At 40.5% G+C, this 26,945-nt stretch overlaps 2 protein-coding genes across 8 annotated transcripts in view; one reads left to right on the plus strand and one right to left on the minus strand.

Moving 5' to 3' along the window:
- Positions 1–24,300, plus strand: part of B3GALNT2 (beta-1,3-N-acetylgalactosaminyltransferase 2) — a 59,392-nt gene extending 35,092 nt beyond the window's left edge. The window contains exons 6-13 of one of the 2 annotated variants that reach the window (XM_065922268.1): positions 10,174–10,284; positions 12,970–13,048; positions 16,690–16,873; positions 19,080–19,205; positions 19,760–19,919; positions 20,583–20,639; positions 21,620–21,782; positions 23,410–24,300. In XM_065922268.1, coding sequence (XP_065778340.1) covers positions 10,174–10,284; positions 12,970–13,048; positions 16,690–16,873; positions 19,080–19,205; positions 19,760–19,919; positions 20,583–20,639; positions 21,620–21,757 — 855 coding nt within the window. In that variant the 3' untranslated portion in view covers positions 21,758–21,782; positions 23,410–24,300. The remainder of the gene's footprint in view (positions 1–10,173; positions 10,285–12,969; positions 13,049–16,689; positions 16,874–19,079; positions 19,206–19,759; positions 19,920–20,582; positions 20,640–21,619; positions 21,783–23,409) is intronic. The other variant, XM_065922269.1, reaches the window with a different exon arrangement.
- TBCE (tubulin folding cofactor E) overlaps positions 22,600–26,945 on the minus strand; it is an 80,873-nt gene continuing 76,527 nt past the window's right edge. For all 6 annotated transcript variants that reach the window (XM_065922262.1, XM_065922266.1, XM_065922263.1 and 3 more), the window contains 4 exons: positions 26,455–26,523; positions 25,696–25,755; positions 23,394–23,485; positions 22,600–23,204 (listed from right to left, as the gene is read on the minus strand). In XM_065922262.1, coding sequence (XP_065778334.1) covers positions 23,112–23,204; positions 23,394–23,485; positions 25,696–25,755; positions 26,455–26,523 — 314 coding nt within the window. In that variant the 3' untranslated portion in view covers positions 22,600–23,111. The remainder of the gene's footprint in view (positions 23,205–23,393; positions 23,486–25,695; positions 25,756–26,454; positions 26,524–26,945) is intronic.

Genomic DNA, 26,945 nt, shown 5'->3' on the forward strand with positions numbered 1-26,945 from the left:
AGGCAGTAGGATTGTGGATGAATTTTATTTTCTTCTATATATCTGTTTTTTAAATGTCCTGAAATAGCCTTATTATCCTTATTAAAATAAAAAACTTTAAAAAAATAAAATACTTTCCTTTTATACAAAATCCTGGTTTTGTTGAAATCCTGTTTAATTTCACATATATATTCATTTTTGCCGCATCAAGCCCTCGTTGGACTTAGTTGCACAGAAAAAAGTGATAGTGATGTAGGTTTGCCTACATATCATCAGCAGAGAATAACCAAAGAAAAACAGATCACTGATCCCAGTTGTGAGGGAGAAGTAGATAATTTGTTCATCATCATATTCTCTCTAGACTTCACAGTCTGCTGGAGTAACATGCCAACAGTGTGGCTTGTCAGCTAATAAGCAGGGTTCTTGCAGAATTTTTGTTGTGTGACTCACTAAAGCAGAAATCTTAGTGGTGGGGGGCGTTGCACATTTAAATAGACTGCTGTGTGTTCCTCTTAAAATATTTCTCTAATTTCATATTTCTCTTGCTAGTGCACCTGAACCGGGAAACTAATTTCAATAAAAAGACTGTTCATTAAACCCAATTCACTAGAGACAGTATTGTCAGTATCATGGGTGCTTACATACTTATTTTTTATGGAAGTTGAAATTCTTCAGCGGTAGTCATCTCTGCAGGCCATAAGAAATTGTTAATGGTTACAGGCGCAAAAATACTGTGTATGTTTAAGCTACTCTGTTGGTTTGCATGATGAGTCAGAAATAGGACACAGAAGAAGGACCACATGGGTTGCAGATAACTCACTTATGTTACAGGTGAGGGAACTTGAGAGCTCTTTTTTACAGTCTGCACTGTGCTGTTCTTTCCCACCTTTTACTTGTGTAATTATGTTTTTATTTTCAGAAGCAATTGCATATTTGATGTGCGCTTTCAAGGGATACTTGTTTTGGGTCATGCTGTGCAGCATGTGGAATCTTAGTTTCCTGACCAGGGATTGAACCCAGGTCCCCGAATGGGAGCACAGGTTCTTAACCACTGGACCTCAAGTCCAGAAGTCTCCCTACCTTTTACTTTAATTTCTTGATCTTAGCAGGGAATTGTCATAAACAAGGTGTTAGGCATCTGTAGAGATTCCTAGCTTAGTGATTACTTTGTGTCAGACAGTAGGAAGAAGGTGTTTGAGAGAAGTGGGGAACAGAAATGTAACAGTGATATGGCGCACTGAGAGGTGGAGAAGGTAGAGCTCTTCCCTTCCCTCATAACAAAACAACTGGCAGGTTCTGTAAGTTGAGTGAATGAACCAGGATCACTTTTTGAGCCAATGAGTGTTTATGGTAACTACTCAATTTAACATTTTTAATATTTATTCATTTGGCCACCCCAGGTCTTAGTTGCAGCATCAGGCAGGATCTTTCATTGCAACATGCAAACTCTTAGTTTCAGCCTGCGAGATCTAGTTCTCTGATCAAGGGTTTACCCTGGGCCCCCCTGCATCGGGAGCACTGAGCCATAGCCACTGGACCACCAGGGAAGTCCCTGCTCAATATTACGGATCTTATACTGGGGCCCAGTCAAGGAAGATGGAATTGGGTGCCAGGCAGGAGAAATAGCAGTTAGGTGCCAAGTGTCAGTCGAATGGGCTGGACAAGAGAATTACTTGCTTTGTCGTATTTGCCAGATTTCTATTTTCAAGCTGAAGCTTTTTTGGGTTACCATAGCTTTTTGCTTTGATATGGTTCATTTGGAACTACAATCACAAAGATTCCTGGTGACCTAATTGCTACCTCCAGGGGACACTTTGAGTCCTTACCTGAGTTGACTGCCGTTTTCTCTTAGCTTATGTTGGGTTGGGCCAAAAAGTTTGCTGGGTATTTCCGTAACATCTTTTGGGAAAACCAGAGTGAACATATTGGCCAACTCAATATGATATACATCCTTCTGGATCTGCTTAATCTGACCCCGTCCTTCTTCCCTATTCCTCATTTGTTTTCCTCTTAAACATTAATCATTAAGAGCTGATATCCAGCCTTTTGTTTATTTTATTCATTCTTCTAGGCAGTTTCATCTGTTACCACCTGTTTGTTACTGTCTGCAGCCCATATTTCTTGTGAACTCTGTATGCACTTCAGCTGAACGCCTCCACTTGGAAGTTCCCCTGGGTGTTCTAGTGGTGATAGCATCTCCATCCACCCATTCTTACCTCCTGTATTTTCAGTCCTGGGTCATAGTATCTCCTTTTTTTTTTAGGTATCCAAACCAGAATCATGAAATTTATCCTCAGCTCTCATATCCAAACATTCACTAAGCCCTGTCAATTCTTTATCCTAAACATATTTGGTTTTCCCCATTTTCTTCAATTTAAGTCTGAATTTGGCATTTAGGAGTTCATGATCTGAGCCACAGTCAGCTCCCAGTCTTGTTTTTGCTGACTGTATAGAGCTTCTCCATCTTTGGCTGCAAAGAATATAATCAGTCTGATTTCAGTGTTTGCCATCTAGTGATATCCATGTGTACAGCCTTCTCTTATGTTATTGGAAGAGGGTGTTTGCTATGACTGGTGCATTCTCTTGGCAAAATGCTATTAGCCTTTGCCCTGCTTCATTCTGTACTCCAAGACCAAATTTGCCTGTTACTCCAGGTGTTTCTTGACTTCCTACTTTTGCATTCCACTCCCCTATAATGAAAGGGATATCATTCTTTGGGTGTTAGTTCTGAAAGGTCTTGTGGGTCTTCATAGAACTGTTCTATAAAGAAAGCTGAGCATGGAAGAATTGATGCTTTTGAACTGTGGTGCTGGAGAAGACTCTTGAGAGTCCCTTGGACTGCCAGGAGATCCAACCAGTCCATCCTAAAGGAGATCAATCCTGGGTGTTCATTGGAAGGACTGATGTTGAAGCTGAAACTCCATGCGAAGAGCTGACTCATTTGAAAAGACCCTGATGCTGTAAAGATTGAAGGCAGGAGGAGAAGGAGATGACAGAGGATGAGATGGTTGGATGGCATCACCGACTCAATGGACATGAGTTTGAGTAAACTCCAGGAGTTAGTGATGGACAGGGAGGCCTGGCGTGCTGTGGTCCATGGGGTCGCAAAGAGTCGGACATGACTGAGTGACTGAACTGAACTGAAACATATTTGGTGACAGTCCTTCCAAATTTTATCACTGTTAAAGTTTTATAAGAGCATGATATATTCCAACGGGAAGAGGTGGTTGTTTCCAGGAGAAAGACTTAGGATTAACCCAAAGCAGCCTCATATAGTTAAGAGTCTAGGACTTAGCTTTCAGGTCCTGTCGTTGACCTTGTAGAGTGTATAAACCGGAGTGTCTGTTGATTCATGTTTAATGGGTGTTAGCACATTAAAGTGGTTTGAATGCTTAAGGCCACTAGCTGGGAACCTTCTTCCTGGTATGTCAAGGCACCTAAAAAACAATCTGAACTGTTAGTTTGGGCCTTGAATTTGATTACAGCAGTCGGAGGTGGGTGTTTTTGAGAACTTTCTCATTCAAGTGGGATGTGACCAGAAGGCTTCATATCTTCTAGTTATTGTATCTTTCTCCTCTTAGACATAGCTGCAGTGCCAGAATTCTCTCTGAAACCAGCTTTCCTTTAGTGTTATAAGGTATTGATTTTACTAATTAAGCTCCAACCTTAGAGCTCTTCCCAGTTACTAGGAACATTTTTTTCTTTACTATTAGGATTTAATTAGTTCAACTCAGAGGGCAGTCTCTTTAAATCTATTTAAATTTATTTAATCGAGATATAACTGACATTCATTTTATTAAAGTATATAGTATAATGATTCACTGTTTATATATGTTGCAAAATGATCAATGCAAGTGTAGATAATATCTGTGACCAGACACAGTTATAAAGTTCTTTTGTGATGAGAACTTTTAAGATCTGCCTCGGTGTTTAGTCACTAAGTCATGTCCAACTCTGTGACATGGACTGTAGCCCCCCAGGCTCCCCTGTCCATGGGATTTCAAGGGCAAGAATCTGTCTTAGCAACTTTTAAATATGTAATACAGTATTAACTATAGTCACTGTGCTGTACATTACATCCCAAGACTTCTTTTTTCGTAACTGGAAGTTTGCACCTCTTGATCACCTTTACCCATTTTATCTACCTCCTACCCCCCACCTCTAGCAGCCACCCATCTATTCTCTGTATGTATGAATTCTGGTTGTTTTTGTTTGTTTTAGATAAATGAGATAGTATTTGTCTTTTTCTGTCTGACTTATTTCACTTAGCATAATGCCCCCAGGATTTATCCATGTTGCAAATGACAAGACTTATTCTTTTTTATGACTGAATAATATTCCATTGTATATAAATACCTTATCTTCTTTATCCATTCATCCCTTGATGGACACTTAGGTTGCCTACATGTCTTAGCTGTTATAAATAAAGCTGCAGTGAACATGCAGGTACATAAATCTTTTCAAGTTAGTATTTTCATTTCTTTTGAATAGATACCCAGAAGTGGAATTGTTGGATCATATAATAGTTCAAACCTTTTTTCACAATGGTTGCACCAATTTACATTCCTACCAAGAGTACCCAAGGATTCCCTTTTCTACACATCAGCAACACTTGTTATTTTTTGTCTTTGATACTAGCCATTCTAACATGTATGAGGTTGTGTTTTACTGTGATTCTGATTTGCATTTCCCTCATGATTTGGTAATGTTGAGCACCTTTTCATGTACCTATTGGCCATTTGAATGTCTTCTCTGGAAAAATGTCAGATACTCTGCCCTTTCTTTAATTTGGATTCTTTGGGTTTTTGGCTACTGAGGTGTGTGGGTTCTTATATATTTTATGAGTTGCAAATACTTTCTCTCATTTGGTAGGTTGTCTTTTTATTTTGTTGATAGTTTCCCTTGCTGTCTAGAGTTTTTTAGTTGGATGTAGTCCTACATGTTTATTTTTGCCTTTGCTTTGGTATCAAATTCAAAAAAATCATACCTAAGGCTGATGGCAAGTAGCTTACTGCCTGTTTTCTTATAGGAGTCTCACGGTGTCAGGTCTTAGGTTCAAGTGTTTAACCTTTTTTGGGTTGAGTTTTGTGTGCAGCGTCAGCGGTCCAGTTTTCCCAATGCCATTCCTTTTGGCACTTCCCAAGTTCAGAGGTTAAGACTCCACACTCCCAATGCAGGGAGCACAGGTTCAGTCCCTGGTCAGGAAACAAAAAGCATGCATACTGCATGGCATGACCTAAACATTTTTTTAAAAGACTGTCCTAGCTACCTGTGAATCAGGAAGCTGGCTCTTATCAGACACCTTAATGTGCTGGTGACTTGATTTTGGACTTTCCAGCCTCCAGAACTGTGAGGAATAAATGTTTGTTCAGCTCAGTCATGTCTGACTCTTTGCAACCCCATGGACCTCAGCACACCAGGCCTCCCTGTCCATCACCAACTCTCAGAGTCCACCCAAACCCGTGTCGATCGAGTCAGTGATGCCATCCAACCATCTCATCCTCTGTTGTCCCCTTCTCCCACCTTCAGTCTTTCCCAACATCAGGGTCTTTTCAAATGAGTCAGTTCTTCACATCAGGTGACCCAAAGTATTGGAGTTTCAGCTTCAGCATCAGTACTTTCAATGAACACTCAGGACTGATCTCCTTTAGGATGGACTGGTTGGATCTCCTTGCAGTCCAAGGGACTCTCAAGAGTCTTCTCCAACACCACAGTTCAAAAGCATCAATTCTTCTGCACTCAGCTTTCTTTATAGTCCAACTCTCACATCCATACATGACCACTGGAAAAACCATAGCCTTGACTAGACGGATCTTTGTTGGCAAAGTAATGTCTCTGCTTTTTAATATGCTGTTTAGGTTGGTCATAACTTTCCTTCTAAGTAGTAAGCATCTTTTAGTTTCATGGCTGCAGTCACCATCTGCAGTGATTTTGGAGCCCCCAAAAATGAAGTCTCTCACTATTTCCATTGTTTCCCCATCTATTTGCCATGAAGTGATGGGACCAGATGCCATGATCTTAGTTTTCTGAATGTTGAACTTTAAGCCAACTTTTCCATTCTCTTCTTTCACTTTCATCAAGAGGCTCTTTAGTTCCTCTTCACTTTCTGCCATAAGGGTGGTGTCATCTGCATATCTGAGGTTATTGCTATTTCTCCTGGCAATCTTGATTCCAGCTTGTGCTTCATCCATACCAGCGTTTGTTATTTAACCAAATAAAAAAAGAAAGACTGTCCTTTTCCCATTGTATATTCTTAGTCCCTTTGTTGTGAATTAAGTGACGGTGTATGTGTAGGTTTATTTCTGAGCTCTATTCTGTTCCATTGAGCTATGTGTCTGTTTTTAATGCCAGTACCATACTGTTTTGATTACTATAGCTTTGTAGCATAGTTTGAAATCGGGAAGTGTGAGGCCTCTAATTTTGTTCTTCTTTCTCTAGATTGCTTTGGCTATTCAAGGTCTTTCTTGAGTCCTTACAAGCTTTAGGGTTGTTTGTTCTATTTCTGTGAGAAATGCTATTGGGATTTTGATAGGGATTGCACTGAACAGTATTGACATTTTAACATTTTTAATTCTTCCAATCAATGATCATGGAATATCTTCACATTTATTTGTGAGTTTGAGTTTCTCAGCAGTCTTAATTCCTAAGATAGGTGTTTGCTTATTCTCACCTGGATTTTTGAAATAACTCGGTTACCACTCTCCGTACGAACCTCTACTCTCTTGCCTCTCTGGGATTGGAGTGACCTTTCTAAAACTGCAAATAAGATTGTGTCACTCTTGGACTTGTAACCTTCTGTGCTCCCCACTGCCTTCGGTAAAGAACAGACTCTGTTGTAGCAGACAGAGCTGACCTCAGCCTGCCTTTTACTCTCTTTCCTCAGCCTTGTGCTTTAGCAGTAGTGCACTACTTAATATTTTTCTGAATATCTAGTGCTGTTTCAAGTCTCCCCTTTCATTTGTTATTTTACCTGCCTCCTTCCTATTTTTCTGGACTCACTCCTTTTAAGATGTAGCTCAGCTCTCATAGTCGTTGAAGTTCTGTCTGACCTCCCCAAACAGTGACTTTCCTTTGTTATTGAGCATGTTATGGCATATTATGCTTGCTTAAAGATGTGGCTATTTCTTTTTTTCTTTTAATCTTCAAATACATAGCCCACAGCCTGGTACATAGTAGACATTGAAAAGTTTAAATAATGGCTCATGTCTGAAAGAAGATGGACCCCAAGTTTACTTAGTTTTATACATGTGTTTAGTTACAAAAAAAGTTTTCCTGATTATAAAAATATGAAAATGTATGAAAGTATTACTTGTTCAGTGTTGAAAACCTGACAAAAATGTAGAAAAGTTAAAAGAATATGATGTCATTCATCTGTTGTACAGCATAGTAGGTGTATTTCTTCACAGTCTTTCTTTTTTTAAACTGCATAGGGTCTCTCTTAGCTGTGGCACACATGCTCTAGAGCATGCAGGCTTCAGCAGCTGCAGTGTGCAGACTTAGTTGCTCCATGGCATGTGGGATCTTAGATCCCCAAGCAGAGAGCAAACCCGCACCCCCTGCTTTCGAAGGCAGATGCTCAACCAGTGGGCCACCAGGGAAGTCCTCTTCCTCGGCTTTTCAGAATGCTTCTGTGTACATTATCTATTTGTGAGAACATTTTCTTGTTTTTACAGAAAGGATCGAGGTTAATGAACATCAAGTTTTATAAAGAGCTAAGGTCACCCGGGGAATTGTAGAAGTGAGCAGGACCTAAGTAAGGACCTAAGAAAGTAAGATGAGGAAATGGAATCTTTTAAAAAGGCAATGCATTATGTACTATGCGCTTTATCACTGATCCTCCAACAGCCCTTTACATAGGCCTCATCTTCTCTGCTGTAAAGACTGGGAAATGATGACACAGGTTATGTCTGCAGAGTCTGCTCTGAGGAGCCCTAAGGCTCTGCAACGCACACCAGGAGTTTCAGAGATAATGAAATTTAAGGATGCATTTGCAAAATATAAAATGACACACTGCCCGAGGAATCCAGATTCTTTCCATGTTCTTATCTTTTGTGGTAGAGAAGTTTTATTGTCTTTTTTTTAAAAAAGCTTGCAAATCATTGCCCTAGCTTATGGGACAAATTCAGTTCTGTCTAGTTCCCTTATAATGCTGGTTGAATGAAACACTACTATAAAGTATTTTATCTTTTAATTTTAATACATGAAATGTTTTTAGGATGCTAAAACTGTATCTTTTATGTCCTATTGTATACCAGAATTCTACTTGCTTTTGAGTTCAGTGTCATTCAGCTACTTATTTGAGTAATGCCTGGTATCAGACATTCTAGATGCCGGTTGATAAGACAGACAAGATCGCTGCTGTCTGCTGTTTGCAGTCTAGTGGGAGAAGCAGTTAGATGGGCAATAGAAAAACAAATATCAAGAGTGGTAAGTGGTTTTAAGAAAATAAGACAGGCTGGGGACTTCCCTGATGGTCCAATAGCTAAGACTGGACCACAGTCGTAACGCAGGGGCCTGGTTCATCCCTCGTCAGGGAACTAGATCCCACATGCTGCAGCTAAGACTTCACATGCCACAACTAAGACCCGGTGCAGCCAAAGTAAATATTAAGAAAAGAAGACAGGCTGAAGATAGAATTTGGGAGTTGGCTGCCTTCTGTTCAGTCTCTAGAGAAAGCCTCCCTGGGGAGACGACCATGGAGCTGAGACCTGGGCAGGACCGAGGAGCTAGCCATGCACAGATACTAAAAACAGGAATTGTAGAGAGATTAAAAGACACTAGAATTCAAAAGAGGGACGGGAGCGTAACTTCCTAAGTTCCAATTTTAATAGTAATGATTGCTAAGGAAAAGCTTGTCCGATTTGACAAGATAAAAATTATACGGATTTTTTTTTTTTTAAAAAACCTGGGGATCCCCTGGCGGTCCAGTGGCTAGGACTCGGCACTTTCACTGTGGTGGGCCAGGTTCAACCCCCTGGTTGGGGAACTGAGATCCACAAGCCTTGTGCCATGGCCAAAGAAAAAAAAAACAAAGAAACCTATAATATGAAGTAGCAAACAATTCTGGAAAAATAGTATATAAAATATTACAGGATTAAGGTAATTTATTATAAGCGCATATAGATTAATAAGAAATATATAAAACTCAGTGGTTAAATGGTAAAGAAGCATGACAAGGCAGTTCCCAGAAGAGATGGTATAATTGATACACATCATTAAAAATCAAAAGGAACAGGGATTTCCCTGGCGGTCCAGTGGTTAAGACTTCGTGCTTCCATTGCAGGGGGTGCAGGTTCGATCCCTGGTCAGGGAACTAGATCCCACATGCCACATGGCACCCCTCCCAAAAATCAAAAGAAACGCCAATTAAAAAATCATTTCTTTAAATCTACTAAATTAGCTTAAACTTCTCTTCTTTTACTAATATCCCATACTGGGAAAAGGAGAGTGAAACCAGGCATTCTTATAAATTGCTAATGACAGGCAATTTGGCAATGTGTGCCGAAATGCATATAAAATATCTCTGTTACTGTCCTAGTAATTTCATCTCTTTATAGTTGGAGAATAATCACCTTACAGTATTGTGATTGTTTCTACCTTTCATCAACATGAATCAGCCGTAGGTACACACGTCTCCTCCCTCTTAAAACCTTCCTCCCATCCCATCCCTCTAGTTGTCACAGGGCACCAGCTTTGGGTTTCCTGTGTCATACAGAAAATTGGGGATTTATTTTCAACAACAACAAAAAAACAGATTTATTGGGGAAAATAAACATTTACAGCAGAACACGCCTCATGTTGTTTTAGTAGGTATTTGATAGGGTCCAAAAATGTGTGACGGTAGGGAGATGCCGGAGTGACGCAGGATGCACTCGCTCCGTGGCATTGGAACAAGCCCTTGAAAAAGAGCAGTCATAACAGCTGCAGTCACAGAAGGAAATGCCTTTGATGCAGTGGGAAATGACAGAACAGCAGCATGTAAAACTGTCAAAGAAAGGTCTTTGAAAGTGTTGATTTAGATGTGCATAAAAAAAAGACTCCAAGATGTATACTAAAATGTTACTATTGGTGTGTTGGAGTGCACAATAAAAGTTCTAACTGACGTGTCTTAGAAAAACTTTTCCCCAGAAACTTAGTTAAGACCTAAATGACAGCAATAAAGAAACTGACTCTGTGTTCATCTTTCTACAAAAGAGCTTTGAAGGTACGATCGTGTGGGAGAGCCAAGACCTCCAAGGCCTCGTGTCAAGAAATCTCCACAGAGTGACAGTTAATGATGGAGGAGGGGTTCTCAGAGTCGTTACAGTAAGTCCTTCCTTTTTTATTTTAGGTTGTTTAGCATACCTTAGCGTTCTGTAATATCCTAAAATGTTTTTAAGTTTATTTTTACACCAGCTCATATGGAACAATGAATCTTATGTTTAGAACGTATGTCATAGAAAGTGTTGTTGAGTCACCAATAGTAAAAGATGAAAAACTGAAATGTGGGATTTTATAGCTTCAACCTTCATAGACAGTTTGCCTTAAGATTAGTGCATTTTAGGAAGTATGATGTTTTATTTTCTCATTAGTTTTTAGGTTAACATCTTTTTAAGTTCACTTCCTTATATCCTTCACTGAATATTTAGAGTATTCAGTCTCACTTAACATCAGTATGATTCAGTTAGAATACTATAGATAAAAGTGTTAGAAGGTAAGATTGAATATTCACTGCCATTTATATTGCTAGGCTTTTTGGTTTTCCTTTTTCATTTGCCAAATTTCCTTAAAACTTAAAACAGACAGGTAGATTTCTCAGAGTAAGTGTAGAATGATAAAAAGGTGTAAGCAGACTTAAAATGATGAACCTTAAATAAATAAGTGATGGTGTGGTGCGGTCATAGAATTATTCTCCTTGAATTCTGGCCTAATGATTAGGAAAGCACTTGGCATTTAAATTCACAGGCTTAGTACATTTCATTAAATATTAACCTTATTCACATAAATTAATCCTTGAATTTGACATGAAAATCATGAGGTTTGTTATTATACATTATACATTCAGGGAACATTTATTGCATACTCATTGCGAGGCAAGCACAATCTTGGGAGATCCATAACTGTCCCACAGGGGAATTTACAGTCCAGTGAGGAAGACAGACATGAAGCAGACAGACCCACACATTCAAGTGTAATTACAGCCTCAGCCTTGTAGGCCTGTTTAGGATTTCATCCTTCATTATGAAATGTCCCTTATCTAATATACAGTGTTCCATGGATTTGTAGGATTTTTTCCTTATTTTCAAAGCAAGTGCCTTGAATTTCTTGTCTCCTTTTCTATGTGTGAAACTTAAATATGCAAAACATCACAGAATTCTGTACTATTCAGTTGATTGCACAAAAGGAAATCAGTTTACTTCTGAGTTTTGGGCTAGATTTAAGGTAAAGATTCACATGATCTGCTTTGGGAATGAATATGGTTGTTGAGGGCTGTGAAAGCTCAGTCGTGTCCAACACTTTGTGATCCCATGGACTATACCCCGCCAGGCTTCCCTATCCATGGAATTCTCCAGGCAAGAATACTGGAGTGGGTACCCATTCCTTTCTCCAGGGGATCTTCTCGACACAGGGGATTGAACCTGGGTCGCCTGCATTGCGGGCAGGTTCTTTACCATCTGAGCCAACAGGAAGCCTTGTGGAGGGTTAACAGTAGCTTAAACACTCAGCTAACTGGAGAAAAAAAAAATTTGACTGCTTAGGAGCCTATTCTAAGGAACCCATTTGCAAATAAAGGTTTTCATCATAAATGCACAGAGCTGTAAGTTTTCCTAAGTCTTGCTCCCTTGCCAGCAAGTAATAACCTCAGAAAATTTTCAAAGGCAAAATAAAAGCCAAGATGTGACATTTTAGATAGAAGTTAATAACGTACTGTCAAGTTCTACACAAAACAGTATAGTGTGTACAGTTTTTAAAAAGAAGAAAAAACCAACTCCCCCCCAAAAAAAGTGTGCAATCTTTTGAAAAAGTTTTTTTTCCTTTGAAAAAGAAAAAAACAACTCCCCCCACCCCCCGAAAAAAAAAAAAAAAGAGTGTCCAATCTTTTCTACAAAGTTGGAATCTGTAGCATTCACCTCTAGAAATTTTCTCCACATTCAGCTACAAATCATATTCTGAATTAAATGGTGATTTACCTCAATCACCCCAGAACACTTGTGTCTCTACTGGCCTTAAAACATTACTTTGTATAGTAGAGCTCTGCTAGAAGGATCTGTTCAAAAAGGGACTAGGCAGGCAGTAAGGCTTCTTGATTGGGTGAGTATGTAGAAAAAATGCCGCAAATGTGCTGAGGCATGACTGACAGTCTGATCCAGCCTTCAGCAGCTGGTAGACATGTTGGGGGGTAACACCCAAAGGTGAGGCCCCTCACTTCAAGTAAGGGCCTTGGGTAACCTATGAAGTGAAAAGAGGCATATTTCTAAAAACAACAGCTCCTCCAAAGCTGAGAGGTAGACAGGACTGTTGTTGGCTGTTGGCACAGTAATCTCTGGGCACCTTCAACATCAGTAGTCTGGTTCAACTATTGGCTTAGAGGGCTTTTCACTATATGGTAGCAGACACTTTAAAATGTGCCTGGTATATTTGAACTCATGGGCATTTTCAATCTCCAAGTACTCAAATGTGATAGTAATTTTATTTTTAAGTGTGGGAGTTTGAGGATGTAAAATAAAGCTGGTTTGGGTAATAATGTTGGTAGCAAGTTCAAGAATATGATTCTGTGTAAGCTGGACTTCTGAACACCAACCAGTCTGGAGATTATTTGGTATACCTGTCTTGGACATTGTAATAATTAGACAACAACAGCAAAAGTGGAATGCTGATATCCTGATAGCATCTTAGATGGATTCATGTGCTGTGGAGTCACATTATGAATTTTGCAAAATCAATTTTCAAGTGTAAGGAGTGTATTTATAGTCATGAAGTTTCAAGCACTTATATTCTCGTCTCTTTCAGACTGGGGAGGGTGCCTTGCCTCATGAATTCATGGAAGGTGTGGAGGGAGTTGCAGGTGGTTTTATTTATACTATTCAGGGTAAGTCAGCTGGTTGAAAGTTGAAAAGCATACGGAATCTCACCTACTTCATCTTCATACTTTAGTCATGAAAGGTAATCTTTTCCTTTTTTAGTTATTAAAAATAGTTTTTTATTGACAACTCACATACCATATAGTTTATCAAGTGTTTGATTCCATACTTTTTAGTATATCCTGCATTCTGCTATCATCTCCATTAATTCCAGACCATTTCTATCACCCTCAAAAAGGAGTCGCTGTGTGTGTCTTCTGTGATGCTTCTGGAAATACCCACGTTTGTGAACTTCTGAGAATTCTGCATCAGTGACCCCTAAGAGCAGCTGTTGTAGATGCTGGTGGTCACTTGGCCTGATCATCACTTACGGAACAAAGGTGCCCAGTGGTGGTCCTGCCTGATTTCTCAGAGCTCTGCAGATCAGGCATTCCTAGAAAGGATTTGGACCCAGCTCCCCTGAAGTCACCCTGAGGTGACTGAGCAAAGCAGAGCCCATATTCTGAGAGGCAGTTCTTCAGGGGGACTCCTTTAATGTGCAGGACTGAGGATGCAACAGAACCCTCTATTTGAGGCCACTGCATGTACTTTGAAGATGTGAGTGGGCTGTGGCACCTTTTTTTTTTCTCTAGCATCTTTATTTATACAGTGTTCCCTCACCGTATTTACATCACCCCTAAGGGAAAGTCAGAACAGGTACATAGGTTTTGCCCACAAACTTGCCATTAAACATCAAGATGTGAAGTTTAGGGATCCTTAATTTTAGTCCAGAGATTTTTCATAAAACTATGAGACCGCTCTGCCGGGGGTGGTACCAACTTAGCTCACCAAAGACTAGCTAATGGGTCACGCGGGGAAAACTCAGGTCAGGAGGCCAGGTTCATAAAACAGCTCACACTTGGGGCCGGGTACAAGTGTACACACCATCTGACTGAATGTCTAGCAACTTTCTTTCTTGTGCCAGTTATGTCAACTCTGTACCGTCAGGAGACTTTAAAAACTTGAGGGGCCCATGAGACTTCTGGCACTGAACTATTCCACAGGGAGCAGCTACTGTGCCTTGAACAACTGTTTATCTTAAATTTTCTCTCTGAGGCCAAAGGATTAAGGTTTGGGTGAGAAAAATTCCTTTCAGACAAGAGAGAAATATCTCAATTTTAGGGTAAAGGAATTAGAATGAATAGAGTTTACTTCTCATGTACTGGATATATCTGAAAAGCTGACTCTAATTTTTTTTTTAATCTGAGATTTTATGCACTGTCTACAAGAATCACGTGCTATACAAATTCTCAAATTCTGTTGGGCATTAGCATCTCTGGCTGGGCCCTGCCTCAGGTTGGAGAGTTGAGAATCTTCAGGATTGAAGCTCAGACACCTGTATTTTAACAGGCTTGCTAGATGGATTTAATGCCTCTAAAGTTTGAGAGGCTGTAAACTGTATGATTCTTGTAGATGGTACCTAGACAGATGGTCAGATTTAAAACACACGGATAGTATACTAGTTTCCAGATACATGCAATATAAGCCAAAGTGTACAATCTGTTACTGAAAAAGCCTGTGTTTAATTTCTGCTCTTGTTACCAACCGTTTTCCTACTGCCATAATTTTATAACACTTCTGCTTCCCTCCAAGTGTTAAATTGTGTATATTTATCCTTACCTTTAAAGTGACAGGATGTTACAGTAAGAATTGAGAAGGGACCCAAGGTCATTTAGGCCTGTGCTTCTCAAAGGGTCGTTTGCCGTCCACCTACATCAAAGTTACAGGAAGTCACAGGTTAGAAACACAGATTCCTGGGCTCCGCTGGCTCTCTAGGCTTGGGGCCTAGAAATCTGTATTCCATAAGCTTTCCTGAGAACCACAGACTTAGTCCAGCTCCCCCTTTTACAGATGAGGATGCTGAGGTCCAGAAAGGTGCAGTGTGTCCAGTATCCCACAGACAGAGGCAGAATCAGAAACAGGTCTCAGCCCCACCCCCAGGCTCTCTATCTGCAGTTACAGAGTGGAGCACTAAATACTTCTCAGTTTACTTCCCTACCTCTCAGCCACCCATGTGTCATTTTTCAGAGATTTTCTAATTTTCTAAGTTGACAAAATCCTGTGCCAGTGAAAGAATTGCTGCCTTATTTGAGGACAGTCCGTGCACAAATGTGACAAATGATTCATTAGCTTGTGAGATGGTAATTAAAATGTCTTGGTAATCATTTTTATTATGGAATAGCACAAATAATCCAGAAATAGTGCTATAAGAAACACTCATGTCCTTGTTGCTTAGAACTAACAGATGTTTACATTTTTTCATATTTGCTTTTTTTTTTTTTTTTTTTTGAGCAATGAAGCATTTTAGATAGAGTTGAAGCCCCTCCCTCCTAGGACTTCCTACCCCTGCTCCTCCTGCTCCCCTCAGAGAGGACACCACTGGCCTAAAGCTCATGTGCATCCTTCCCAGTCTTACTATCCTACTTTCTACTACATATGTACATAACTCCTATAACATATAGTTTTGATTAAATATTTCATAATTTATACCTATGGTATATATAGCAATTGGCAAAATACTTTTTTTCACTCAGCATTATTTTTTAGTGCTGTTCCTCTTAACATCCAAGATCAGGTTGATTTTTTTTTTAATTTATTTTATTGAAGTATAGTTGATTTATAATGTGTTAATTTCTGCTGTACAGAAAGTGTTTCAGTTAGATGTGTGTGTGTGTATGCTTTTTCATATTCCCTTCCATTGTGGTTTATTACAGGATATTGAATATAGTTCCTTGTGCTACACAGTAGGACCTTGTTGCTTATCTATTCTATGTATGAATAGTTTGCATCTGTAACCCCAAACTCCCAGTCTATCCTACTCTCTGCTCCCTTTCCCTCTTGGCAGCCACGGCTCTGTTTTCTATGTCTGTGAATGTTTCTGTTTTGTAAATAATTTCATTTGTGCTGTTTTTAGTCTACATACAAGTCATGCTGTGGGATTTGTCCTTTGCCTTCTTACTTCGCTTAGAATGATAATCTCGAGGTCCATCCATGGTGCTGCAAATGGCTGTATCATTCTTTTCTGTAGCTGAGTAGTAAATGTATATATTTATACATTTATATATGTATAAATTGTATATATGTATATTGTATATACATTGTATATTGTATATGTGTACCACATCTTCTTTACCGTTCATCTGTCAGTGGACATTGGGTCGTTCCCCTGTCTTGGCTGTTGTGAGCAGTGCTGCTCTGCAGGTTAATTTTTTAACTGCTATATCCCATTATGTGAACATACCATGACTTAGCCATTCTCTTATCGGTAGGCATTTAGACTGGTTCCATTTTTCACTGTCACAAACAGTGCTGCCATAAATACCCTTGTGAACGTGTGAAATAATGTCTCTGGGGATGTATCTACAATTGGACTTACTGAGTCACAGTCGGACACCTTCAGCCTAACCAGGTGTTGCTGAGTTGCTCCTCACAGTGAGTCCGTGGGTTTATCCTCCCACCAGCAGTGTGTGGGAGTTCCAGTTTCTCTCCCTCAAATTTCCTAACAAATGTTTTCTGTTAGGTTGCCTTGGGAGGAGTGTTAGTGTGATAATATTACAAGTTCTAGGTCTTAAGCTTGCAGTAGCTCTTCTCTCCAACTCTTTCTTTTTAGAAGGCGATGCTCTTTTAAAAACTCTTCATTCTCGCCCTCGAAGACTTCTCGATCATATACATAATCTCCACGAGGAGGACGCCTTACTAAAGGAAGAAAGCAGCCTCTATGATGATATTGTGTTTGTGGATGTTGTCGACACTTATCGAAATGTTCCTGCAAAATTACTGAACTTCTATAGATGGTATGTTATAAAAATGTTGGGTAGGTGTTGTTTTATTTTTCCTTTGATGTAGAAGCAGTTTATCAATAACATCAAACCACTGATATTTTTTTATTTTTATTTTTTTCACTGAGATTTTTTAAACTAACCTAAGAGCCCTGAGCACCTGTGGTGTGTTCCATCATACCGTAGTTCTTTGTGAGGACTAATTTTCTGAAATGCTGCCGCCCTGTTTCTCTTAGCAGATCCATAATGTGAGTGCTATTAATCAAAAGCAAGGTAAAAGATGATTCACTTTGCATCATTCCTACTTTCCCATAGTTGTCGGGAGCCAACATTAGGTGAAAATCAGTGAGTTTGAAAGTGGTTTTCATCCCACCCACCCAATATCTCCCATTGACAGTCACTCACACCCAGGTTACTGATCTGAGTTCTGTTCAGCTGAACATCCACATTATATTTCTGTTCTGTCCTCCACTCATTGAAAAACTACCTGCCCTGATTCCAAAACTTTTAATAAGACGAAATTCAACAACTCTTAGAGTCTACCATATTGTTACTTCCCAGACCCTCCAGTATTTCTTGGGTCTTGGTTGTAACTCCTTTTAATACCAACAATAAGTATACAGTAACTTATTAATTGAATACAAGTAGTTGTTAATATTACTAAGTTACTCTCGAGTCCGTAACTTTCTGTTGAGCCTCTGATACTGTCTACCCTGACTGTAGATGTAAAACCTTCAAACTCTGTCTAGATCAAACACATTAAGTATACTACATCTTTTGTCTTTTTTTAAAAACTTTATCAGAGAGCTTGTTGCTTGATGAGCCCCAAAGTCTGTCCCTTCTGTTCTTCTCTGTTGCTCATGAGAAATTACCAACTTCTGGTCCTGAGGGGTAGACAGTTAAATTCATTTATGTAGGTTCATAGCTGGGGCAAGTCAGTATAATTTTGGAGTCCTGTTGTGGATAGAGGGGAGATATAAGTATGAGTTGGAAGTGTGGGTATGCCCAGAATACCAGGATTAAGTTTGACAGCTGCAGTAAGAAGAACCTTCTTTTAGCTTGAGGCCACTGATGGGGCTTCTCTTGGTGGGGCCAAGGCGAGGACATAAACAGGTGAGGAGGGGTAATGGAGGTCCAGGTGGAGATCAGGACTGCGGAGTTCTAGGGCTTTCTATAGGGAGCCGACTCAACTGTAGAAGTCCAGGTTTTGTCTCTTCTGCTTGCGTCTCTCTGTGATCTTGGTCTCTCTGCCACTGTCTCCTTTGGGCCTTCATGTCTGCCAGGACACTGCAGTGACCTATTCACAGGCTGTGCGTCCAGACCTGCTTCCCAGAAGTCAGCCCCCAGTCTGCCCTCCACACTGTAAATGACGTCTTTGTTACTCACTCATCTTTATCCAGGGGCTCCATCAGTGACCCCAGTGTCCTTCATCATGGAAGTTTATTTTTGATTAGCAAGTAAATAGTATCTATATCCTCTGCTGTTAGCTGAAAATAAAACTTTAGAAACATAGGGTTATGCTTTTAGTTGTGGATCTGTTGTTAAAATTCACCATTCTGTGACCTAATGAAACTTTTTCTCCAGATTTCTTTAGTTCAAAGTTCTGTCATTTTACTGGTTCTTACTCATCAAGACTGGGTTTTTCAACAAAGAGGTACAGGGGTTGGCAGTGTGAAATTGAAGAGTTAGTTTTGTCTGTAGTTGCTATTACATACTTCTTAATGTCTAGATAAATGAAATCACCCTCTTGTGCCGTCCAGAAGTCATTTGTGATGGCTGAATTACTGAAGATCATTTCTAAGGGAAAATGTATTTCAGTGTTTTGACTCAGCTTTTTAAACACCATAAAACACCTGCATATGGGACAGATAGCAGCAAAGAACATTCTCCTGTGTGCCAGTGTTCTGTGAAAGCACCTGTCCGCTCACGCGGGCCTCTTGTTAGGAATGCAAGGGGCAGAGCCCTGCTGCTTGACAGACATGCTGGCCTGGCCTGCGCAAGGCCTAAGAAGCATTTGATTGTATGCTCTATCTAAGCCAAAGCTTTTCCCCACTGTGTTCTTTTTCCTTAACGCCTTTGCAGATTGGCCCGGCACCCGTCTGCTAGGCCACTTTGCTAGCACTGAGTGAGGACTGTAGCTGGCAGCAGTCTCCCATCTTAGGGCAGAGGCTCTTGATGTTGGAGGGGCGCCCTGACGCCGTATCCCTTTTTTCGCCAACAGGACTGTGGAAACAACCAGCTTTGATTTGTTGCTAAAGACGGATGATGACTGTTACATAGACTTGGAAGCTGTGTTTAATAGAATCGCCCTCAAGAATCTGGATGGGCCTAATTTTTGGTGGGGAAAGTAAGTTAAACATTGTTAGCCCATCGATGTTCATTTCATGTACTGAGCACATGTAGTTAAGAAAGAAATGTGGTTGAGATAGGAAATTTCCTTGTTAGGCTCCAAAGTTACTATGTTTTATTAATTTACAATTAAAGGGGGAAAAACTATTTTAAATGGGAAACCTCAGGCTAATGTAATGAAGGGGGAAATTAATGTGACTTTTTATCACCATGCCCTACTACTGAAATTAGAAACTGCTATTCCTTAAATGTATGATACATTTCTGAAACCATTTGCTGTGTCTCTAAATTTGGAGTGGTAATTTATTTTTCATTTATTTTTTATAATATCTATGCAAGATGATTCAGAAACTCCATGAGATAATTTAACATACCAGTCTTCTTTAAAAAAACACCACTAGATAGTTAATTCTTCAGGCTAAAAAATAAGCTTTTTCCTTTCTTTGCTTCTGTAACTTGTTCTTTTGTAGCATCAATTAAGGACTCGGGCTTAACCAGTGGTAGGTAGGGCCCGTGTCCGAACAACGCAAGCCGGCTTACTTTGAGTCTCAGTTTCAGGTTGAACTGGGCAGTTGACCGGACCGGGAAGTGGCAGGAGCTGGAGTACCCCAGCCCCGCATACCCCGCTTTTGCATGTGGGTCGGGGTATGTTATCTCCAGGGACATCGTCCACTGGCTGGCTGGCAACTCGGGGAGACTGAAGACCTACCAGGTAATTAAGGACTTCTGACCTAAAAGTACACTCATCAAGCAGGTTTTTTTTTTTAAACTCGACCTAGTATTTCAGCCCTAAAAGCAGAGCAGCTTCCCTTGGGGGAAAGTATGGTATTCCTTCTGTATAGGAATCAGCAGCCCTCAGAGGTTAGGGATACACTTCTATCCCTTAAACCTTGGCTGTAAATTTTATTCCTGTTGTCTTTGAATGTACTTATTATGTTTTCAGCCTGTATTTAAAGGCATCGTCCCTGGAGGAGTGTAAAGATTTAGTCTTCAGCTTGCTTAGTCTTCCTTCTTATGAATATAAGCTTTTTATTTTTTGCTGATTCTGGTGACAGTGTCAATAAAACAGCTCTGCCTGGGTCTTAGATCCACAGTATCTTTCCTACTGTTGGTGCTGGAAGTTTAAGGTCCATGCAAAGAGGGGCTGGCCGCCTGCTTAGTATGTAGTCTCACCTCATTGTGGTGTGTATGCTTCATGTTAGTAGTGATCACTAGCTTTTACTTTGTGTATCAGTGTTAAAACATGCACTTCATAGTAGAGTAATTAGAAAACAAAGAAGAACAAAGAGTACATGTGGGAGTGAGTGTGACACTGTCTTTACCGGCCAGACAGCACTGAAATTTTTACTTTCTGAACCTTCTGGGGCATGTGTAGGGTGAAGATGTAAGCATGGGCATTTGGATGGCAGCCATAGGACCTAAAAGATACCAGGTGAGCAAGCCTGAGCAGGGCTGGCCACAGGGCTCGGAAGAGGTGAGTGAGGTTTCTCTTATCCAACCTTGGGCAGAAAGTGTGACTGGAAAGTCTTCTAGTGTCATAATAACTGTGCACTTGATTTAATTCACTATCACTGACCAGGGTCTCATAAACCAAAAAGGAAATGTTTTAAATGAAAGTTCTCCTACCCACAAAGAGTAAAGTGTTTATACATTTCATTAAATTCTTTGCAGCTTTAAAACTTACAGGAATTGGCTGACTTCAGATCCTGGCTGTGAGACGGCTCCACAGAATGTGCCTCCGGCAGTGTACCCAAGTGGGGTCTCCCTGAGACCCACCTGGGGTCAGGGCGGAGACAGAGGCCTCCCGTTTCCTTTACTACCCCTGGAGGTGCTCAGCCGTCAGGGCCACAGCTCTCTGTGGGGAGGAGTCTGATTATTATGTCCCACCTCTTTATGTTCTTGAATTGAACGGAATCTGTACTCTGCGATATTACTGGAAGCAGGAGCCAGTCCATGGAGCTGGGAAGTAGGCTGATGGGTGAGAACCTGGACTCTGGGGTCTGATAAGACTCCATTTTAATCCTTCCTACTCAGCCTACCAGCATGAACGTCACTGTAACCTGGAGCAAGTTTCTTCACTCTTAGTTTCTCACTCATAACAAGGAAATAATTGCTAGCTCACAGGTTATCATGAGAACTAAACTGGATAATACTTAGAAAGCACTGGGACTGTCCCCCCAAATACCGTAAACGGTTCTCCAGCGCACTTGCTGCTGCTCCCAGTACTGTCTGGCCAGCTTCTCTCCAGTAGCAGACTCGAGACTGCATTTATGGTTCCCAGAGTCTCAGGCTCACTACCCCACAGACATGCTCATCTTTGAAATGACCGCCACCTTACTGGGCTCTGGAAGCGCCCGTGAACACCCGTTCTGTCTGCAACAGGGGGTCAGCTTGCATTTTGTGTTTCGACAGGACAGCCTGTGGCTTTGTGAGAAGACCTGTGAACCAGGAATGCTGTCTTCCCCGCAGTATTCTCCGCAGGAACTCACGCAGCTGTGGAGACTAAAGGAGCTTTGCGGTGACCCCTGTCAGTGTGAAGCAAGAGGATGATGAGGTCGATCTGCTGTGTTAAAAGGTCAGGGTGGGTGAATGACCGGCTGAGCAGAAGCCTGAGGTTTGGCCGCAGATTATATGGTCTTTCAGGGTAATTCTCAGCTGACACTTTAACTTCTCACCAATGTGGTATTTAACATTTGTGCAAAATTTCCTTTTTAAAAAACAACAGATAGCTGTAGTGCAAGAAAAACTTATTTATATATTGGAAGATGACTTGAAAAATACCAAATTGTTTGTAAAAACAAAAAATATTCCTGAGTCCTATTGCATCATTTCTAGTTTGTAATTCATTACCTATCATTTTGTTTAAAACTCGGCCTCGTTCAGAAATCTTGAGTATGCTAGTCTGAATTTCAGCCTGGAATGCAGACTAGCTCTGGATAGCTAAGTAGGATAATTACAGGTCAAAAAGAACTCATGCTGTGTGACCTGTGGTCACGTACACCAAAGTGGGGGTTTCTGGAAATCAGGTCAGATTTTGTAAATCTCTGAATGAAATGGGCAACCTGAAAAGGAACCACTGTAATTCTCAGTTCTGTACCTTGGTTTTAAATTCATTTATTAAGTAGACTAAATTTCAAGTATTCTTTTGCCATTTAACATAAATCCTGAAGATCAAGCTATATTAATACTCCTTTTTTTAATGCTAAAGTTTTATGAATATAAGTAAAATCATACCTCTCAGGGTTTTAATGCCATAGGAAAGGATATTTCTAAATAGATGAAACTGAAATAATGTTGCTTTCTTCCATTGTAAAATGTTTACCTAATATAAGTGAATTTCAGTCAGAGATGGAAATCTTCCTGAGAAAGAATTTATGCTCATTAGGGTATAACTGTAGGGAAAAGCACATAATTTTTGTGAGTACTCTAAAAACAGTGCAACTAAGAAGAGAGGTCACAGCATACATAATACATAGAGGATATGCGTTCTTCAGTTTAAAGGAGACTTTCCCAAATCAGCCAAATCATTTTAAAAATCTTTTAAACCATTAGTATGAATAGAGGATTCCATTAATACTGATCTTATGAATACATCATTAACTCACTTCAGATTTTTAGAGTAGTGAGGTTCTATTTAGTACCTATATCTTCTCATAATGAAATATAGTCATGAACTATGAAATAAAATCTGAAAATCATTAGTAGGTGCAAAGCCTTTATTATTGCTGTTATGTACATGCCTAGAAATGTTTTCTTCTCTATGAAAAATACAGCTATTCTATACTTAGGGCAAGTTGTAAACTTTTTTTTTTTTTTGGGAAAGAATTGTCCCAATAAGTCATTTATTTTCAGTGAAACCCAGTCATGATACATTATCAAACCTCTGAATTTTATTAGCTGGCTGTTACCATCGCACTAATAGACAGTCTCCATTTTCCACAGAATAGAACTGTAATGACTGTAGGTCATTTTCTAGTTCAATCTCTTTGCCCGGCATCTAAAATTAGAGCAAAGAGGTGGGGGTGATTAAGACAGATGTGACAAAACATATATACCCACACACCCCCCAACAAAGATATGTGGTTTCTATTCAGAATCAAACCATGTTACGTGAAGACTTAGCTTAACAGTGCGTCACACTGTGGGGAACTCAGCTTGACTTGGCGTTTTTTTCTGGGCAACTTACTTTGGGACTTTCGTAGGACAACAGAAGTTCTGACACAGGAACTTTGAGGAGACGTGACAGCAAGCCTTTCACCTTTTGAACTGTCATGGATTCTGTCAAGGAAAAGAAAGAACATCAGTTCCCTCAGGTGACGGCTACCTGTGAGACGCGCTCGCGTGCCAAGACCACACTGGCCATGAGAGCCGTCACCGTCGTTGCGTGCTCAGTTTACCCAAGGGACGCCCAGGCGACGGCTCACCCCCCGACACGGGCCACCAGATCAGGGTGTCACGCCACTTAGGGGCTTGCTTGGGAGGCTGTGGGAGAACGGAGCTGATGTCAGACCTAAGTGCCCTTTGATGCTGACTTTTCATATCACGTCCGTGGTGTTTAATATTTCCTCCTTATTCTGAATAAACCAGAAATCATTCTCAGCACAGAAATAAATGTGAGTGAAATCATTCACTTTTTACACCTGTGATGACTTGCGTCAGGTTTGGGCTCAGTGAGGACTTGTGCCAGTGTCTCTGGCCGTAGTTTCCTCCTCTGTGAAGTGAGGTGTGTAGACTAACGACCCACAGGCCCCACTTTCCAGGGCTCCCAGCCTGTAATCGCTGTGGTGTGTGACGTGTGCACCACACACATGCCGGGGACCGCTGGGCCCAGGGGTAGCTGAATGAGGAAATGCTTCGGTTTGTTCAGAAAGCAGTATGAACTTCTTTCCAAAGATGGGTTGTGATAAATATTGGGTATTTTGATTATGAGAAATAGTTTTTCTGAAGCTTTAGCTGGAGGTACAGCAATAGTGTGGTGTTTCTACAGATATCACATGTATTCAGAAAAATATTTTTCTATCAAACATTTTTGTAAAAGCTGCGTCTTTATGCAACTTGTGATAATAAATGTTATCTTTATTTTAGAATAAAAACTTGCCTTTTCTTCTTTATGTATTGAATGCAGACACTAAATGAACATTTATAATGTCGGTTAACAGTTTGTGCTTTGATTTGTGAATATGTGATAATCTTGTCCTTTCAAAGGGGTTAGGTGGACTGGCTTTCCTTATTCAGAGGGTGGTTAGTGATGGGTTAATAACTCCGACTGCTGAGTTTAGAGAATATACAACTCAGATTTAAATTGCTTATAGCATAATTATTATATATATGTTCTCCATAATAGTCTAATCTGTTAATTCTACTTGAAGGTGAATTAAGCTCAGCCCATGAACACGGTGAGTGTTCCAGGGGAAAGGACGGCCCCAATTAGATGAACACAGACCTAATAAGAGCATTCCTGAGCATTCCTGCAAGTTGAGTTCATGTAAAAGGAGAAGGAAAAATGCAAGCATGTCCAAAATCTATTATATTAATTGATGGTCCTCTTCCACTTGTCTGTTCCCATTAGAGTCCTTACTGGCAGTATTTAAGTTTGAAAACAGAAAAAAGAAGGGGAACCGCTAACTTTAATTCAGCGTTATGTAGCAGTAGCAAAGTCAGGTGCCACAGGAGTGGAAACTGGGCTGCTGGTAAGGAAAAGAGGAGTGATACTGCGAGCTGCCATCAGACGATGCTTTCAGTCGTAAAGGTGCTGCTTTGGGCACAAGCAAAGCCCTCCATAAGCAATACCAGGATAACCTTGTTTTATTTGATAAAAATGAATTAAAAAATCAATGTGAATTCACTGCACTGACAGGCAAATAGAAAGGTATTTCACTAGAGTCATTTACGAAATTTTATTTCTTCAAATCCTCACTGTGCTAAATTTGAGCTGTTTATATTTTAGTATTTAACTGTGAATCAAGTTTAATCTTAAGATTCAGACTCTATTTCTCTCTTGAGTGAACAGTAAGTTACACTGATCTATTGACAGAAAACTATTTCAAATGTGTCCACTGAACAGCGTCCACGAGCTGTCTCTGCAGGGGCTCCTGGCTGGCAAGCAGAAGCAAGGACTCAAGCCAGTGCCGCTGCTGCTCTGGCCCAGAAAAGCCCCCAGAGTAGGCTTGTGAGAGCTAGCCAGCAGAGGGCCTGTGGGAGCCCTGAAGGGCGGGCCCTAGGCTCCTGCCCCCGGGTAAAGAAGTAACCACACATACGGGCTCCTGATGCTAACAAAAGTGTTTTCTAGAAAAGCAGAGAAGTTACGGGAGACTGGAACTTTCGGGGGGTAGGCACGCGCAGGAGGAGTAGTTTTAGCATGATCAGTTGTATTTTAGAATGTAGAAGACTAGTGAAAACCCACACTTTGAACTGTTCTAGTTCAGCTGCCTCACGGGAGGGCCAGCAATTCAAAAGCAGAAAGAGAGGAGAGAGACATTCCTTCTTACCCGGCAGTTGTTTCTCTGTGACCTTCTGATCAAGTTGATTGGGGTATTTTATCTTCAGTGCTTGAAAGTAAAAAGATTAACTGACATTAATTGAGCCCTGCTGGAGGAAGGGCTCCTAAATATCATACGCATATTAACAGCACTGACCGAAGAATGCAGCTCAAATCCCACTAAAGGAAGAGGACTTACTGATGTTTAAAATTCCTTCTGTTACTACTTCACTGAATTACAGCAACAAAAATAGCTGGACCAACATTCTGCTGCTTTCCCTTTTCTCTTAAGTACTTCTTTCTTGACAGTTACTTAGGTTTTTAAGTTCATGAATTTCCAAATCACTATTAAGATACTTCCCACACTTATAACACTGTTAAAAAAGTTTAAAGCATGGGGATTGCTAACATGTTCAACATTAGAATTTAGGTATGTTTGAGATCATTTCTTTAAAAAGTAAAGTGCATGTGTAGGTATTTACTTAAGAGAAACAAACAATCCTTATTAGGTCATCATCAGGGCTTCCCAGTGACTCAGCTGGTAAAGAATCCACCGGCAATGCAGGAGACCTGGGTTCCATCCCTGGGTTGGGAAGATCCCCTGGAGAAGGGAACGGCTCCCCACTCCAGCATTCTGGCCTGGAGAATTCCTTGGACTGTATAATCCATGGGGTCACAAAGAGTCAGACATAACTGAGCAACTTTCACTCATCATCATCAGTTTTAGCATCTTATATAAATAAGTGGTCTTTGAATGTGGGGTTCTTACTTAGTAGCTGGTTTCTGAGCAAAAATGGTTGTTGTGTTTTCAGTTCCCCATCTTCAGGTGCACCATATTCTGTTTAAGAAGAAATAAAACAAGAAAAAGAAGGATGATAAACCAAAAGGCCACTCTGGGCGGGTGGGAAGAAATGTATAGGTAAGTGTCAGCCTAGCCTTTTCTTTTCCCAGGATGAACCCAGCTGCGGCTGGGATGTGAACCTGGGATCTGCTTCTGTTTATCTGGTTACTTGGTTAGTGCATTTTTTGGAGGGAAGGACAGACGGCAACCACTTCCAAGCCTGGAACCGTCCTGTCATCTGTGAATCACATCACTGATCCAGGGAGACACCATCCCGATAGACTGGTGACATGAGGCAGTGCCTGCAGATACTTAGATGCAAAATTTCACCTTTGGTCACAGTTCCTTTCCTTCTGGGTCCTGAGAAAAACTCCAGTCATGGGCACGGTCACCAGGTTTCAGCCAGCATGCGCAGTGCT

Source organism: Muntiacus reevesi, chromosome 2 (genome assembly GCF_963930625.1).
Source record: "Muntiacus reevesi chromosome 2, mMunRee1.1, whole genome shotgun sequence".
NCBI lineage: Eukaryota > Metazoa > Chordata > Mammalia > Artiodactyla > Cervidae > Muntiacus > Muntiacus reevesi.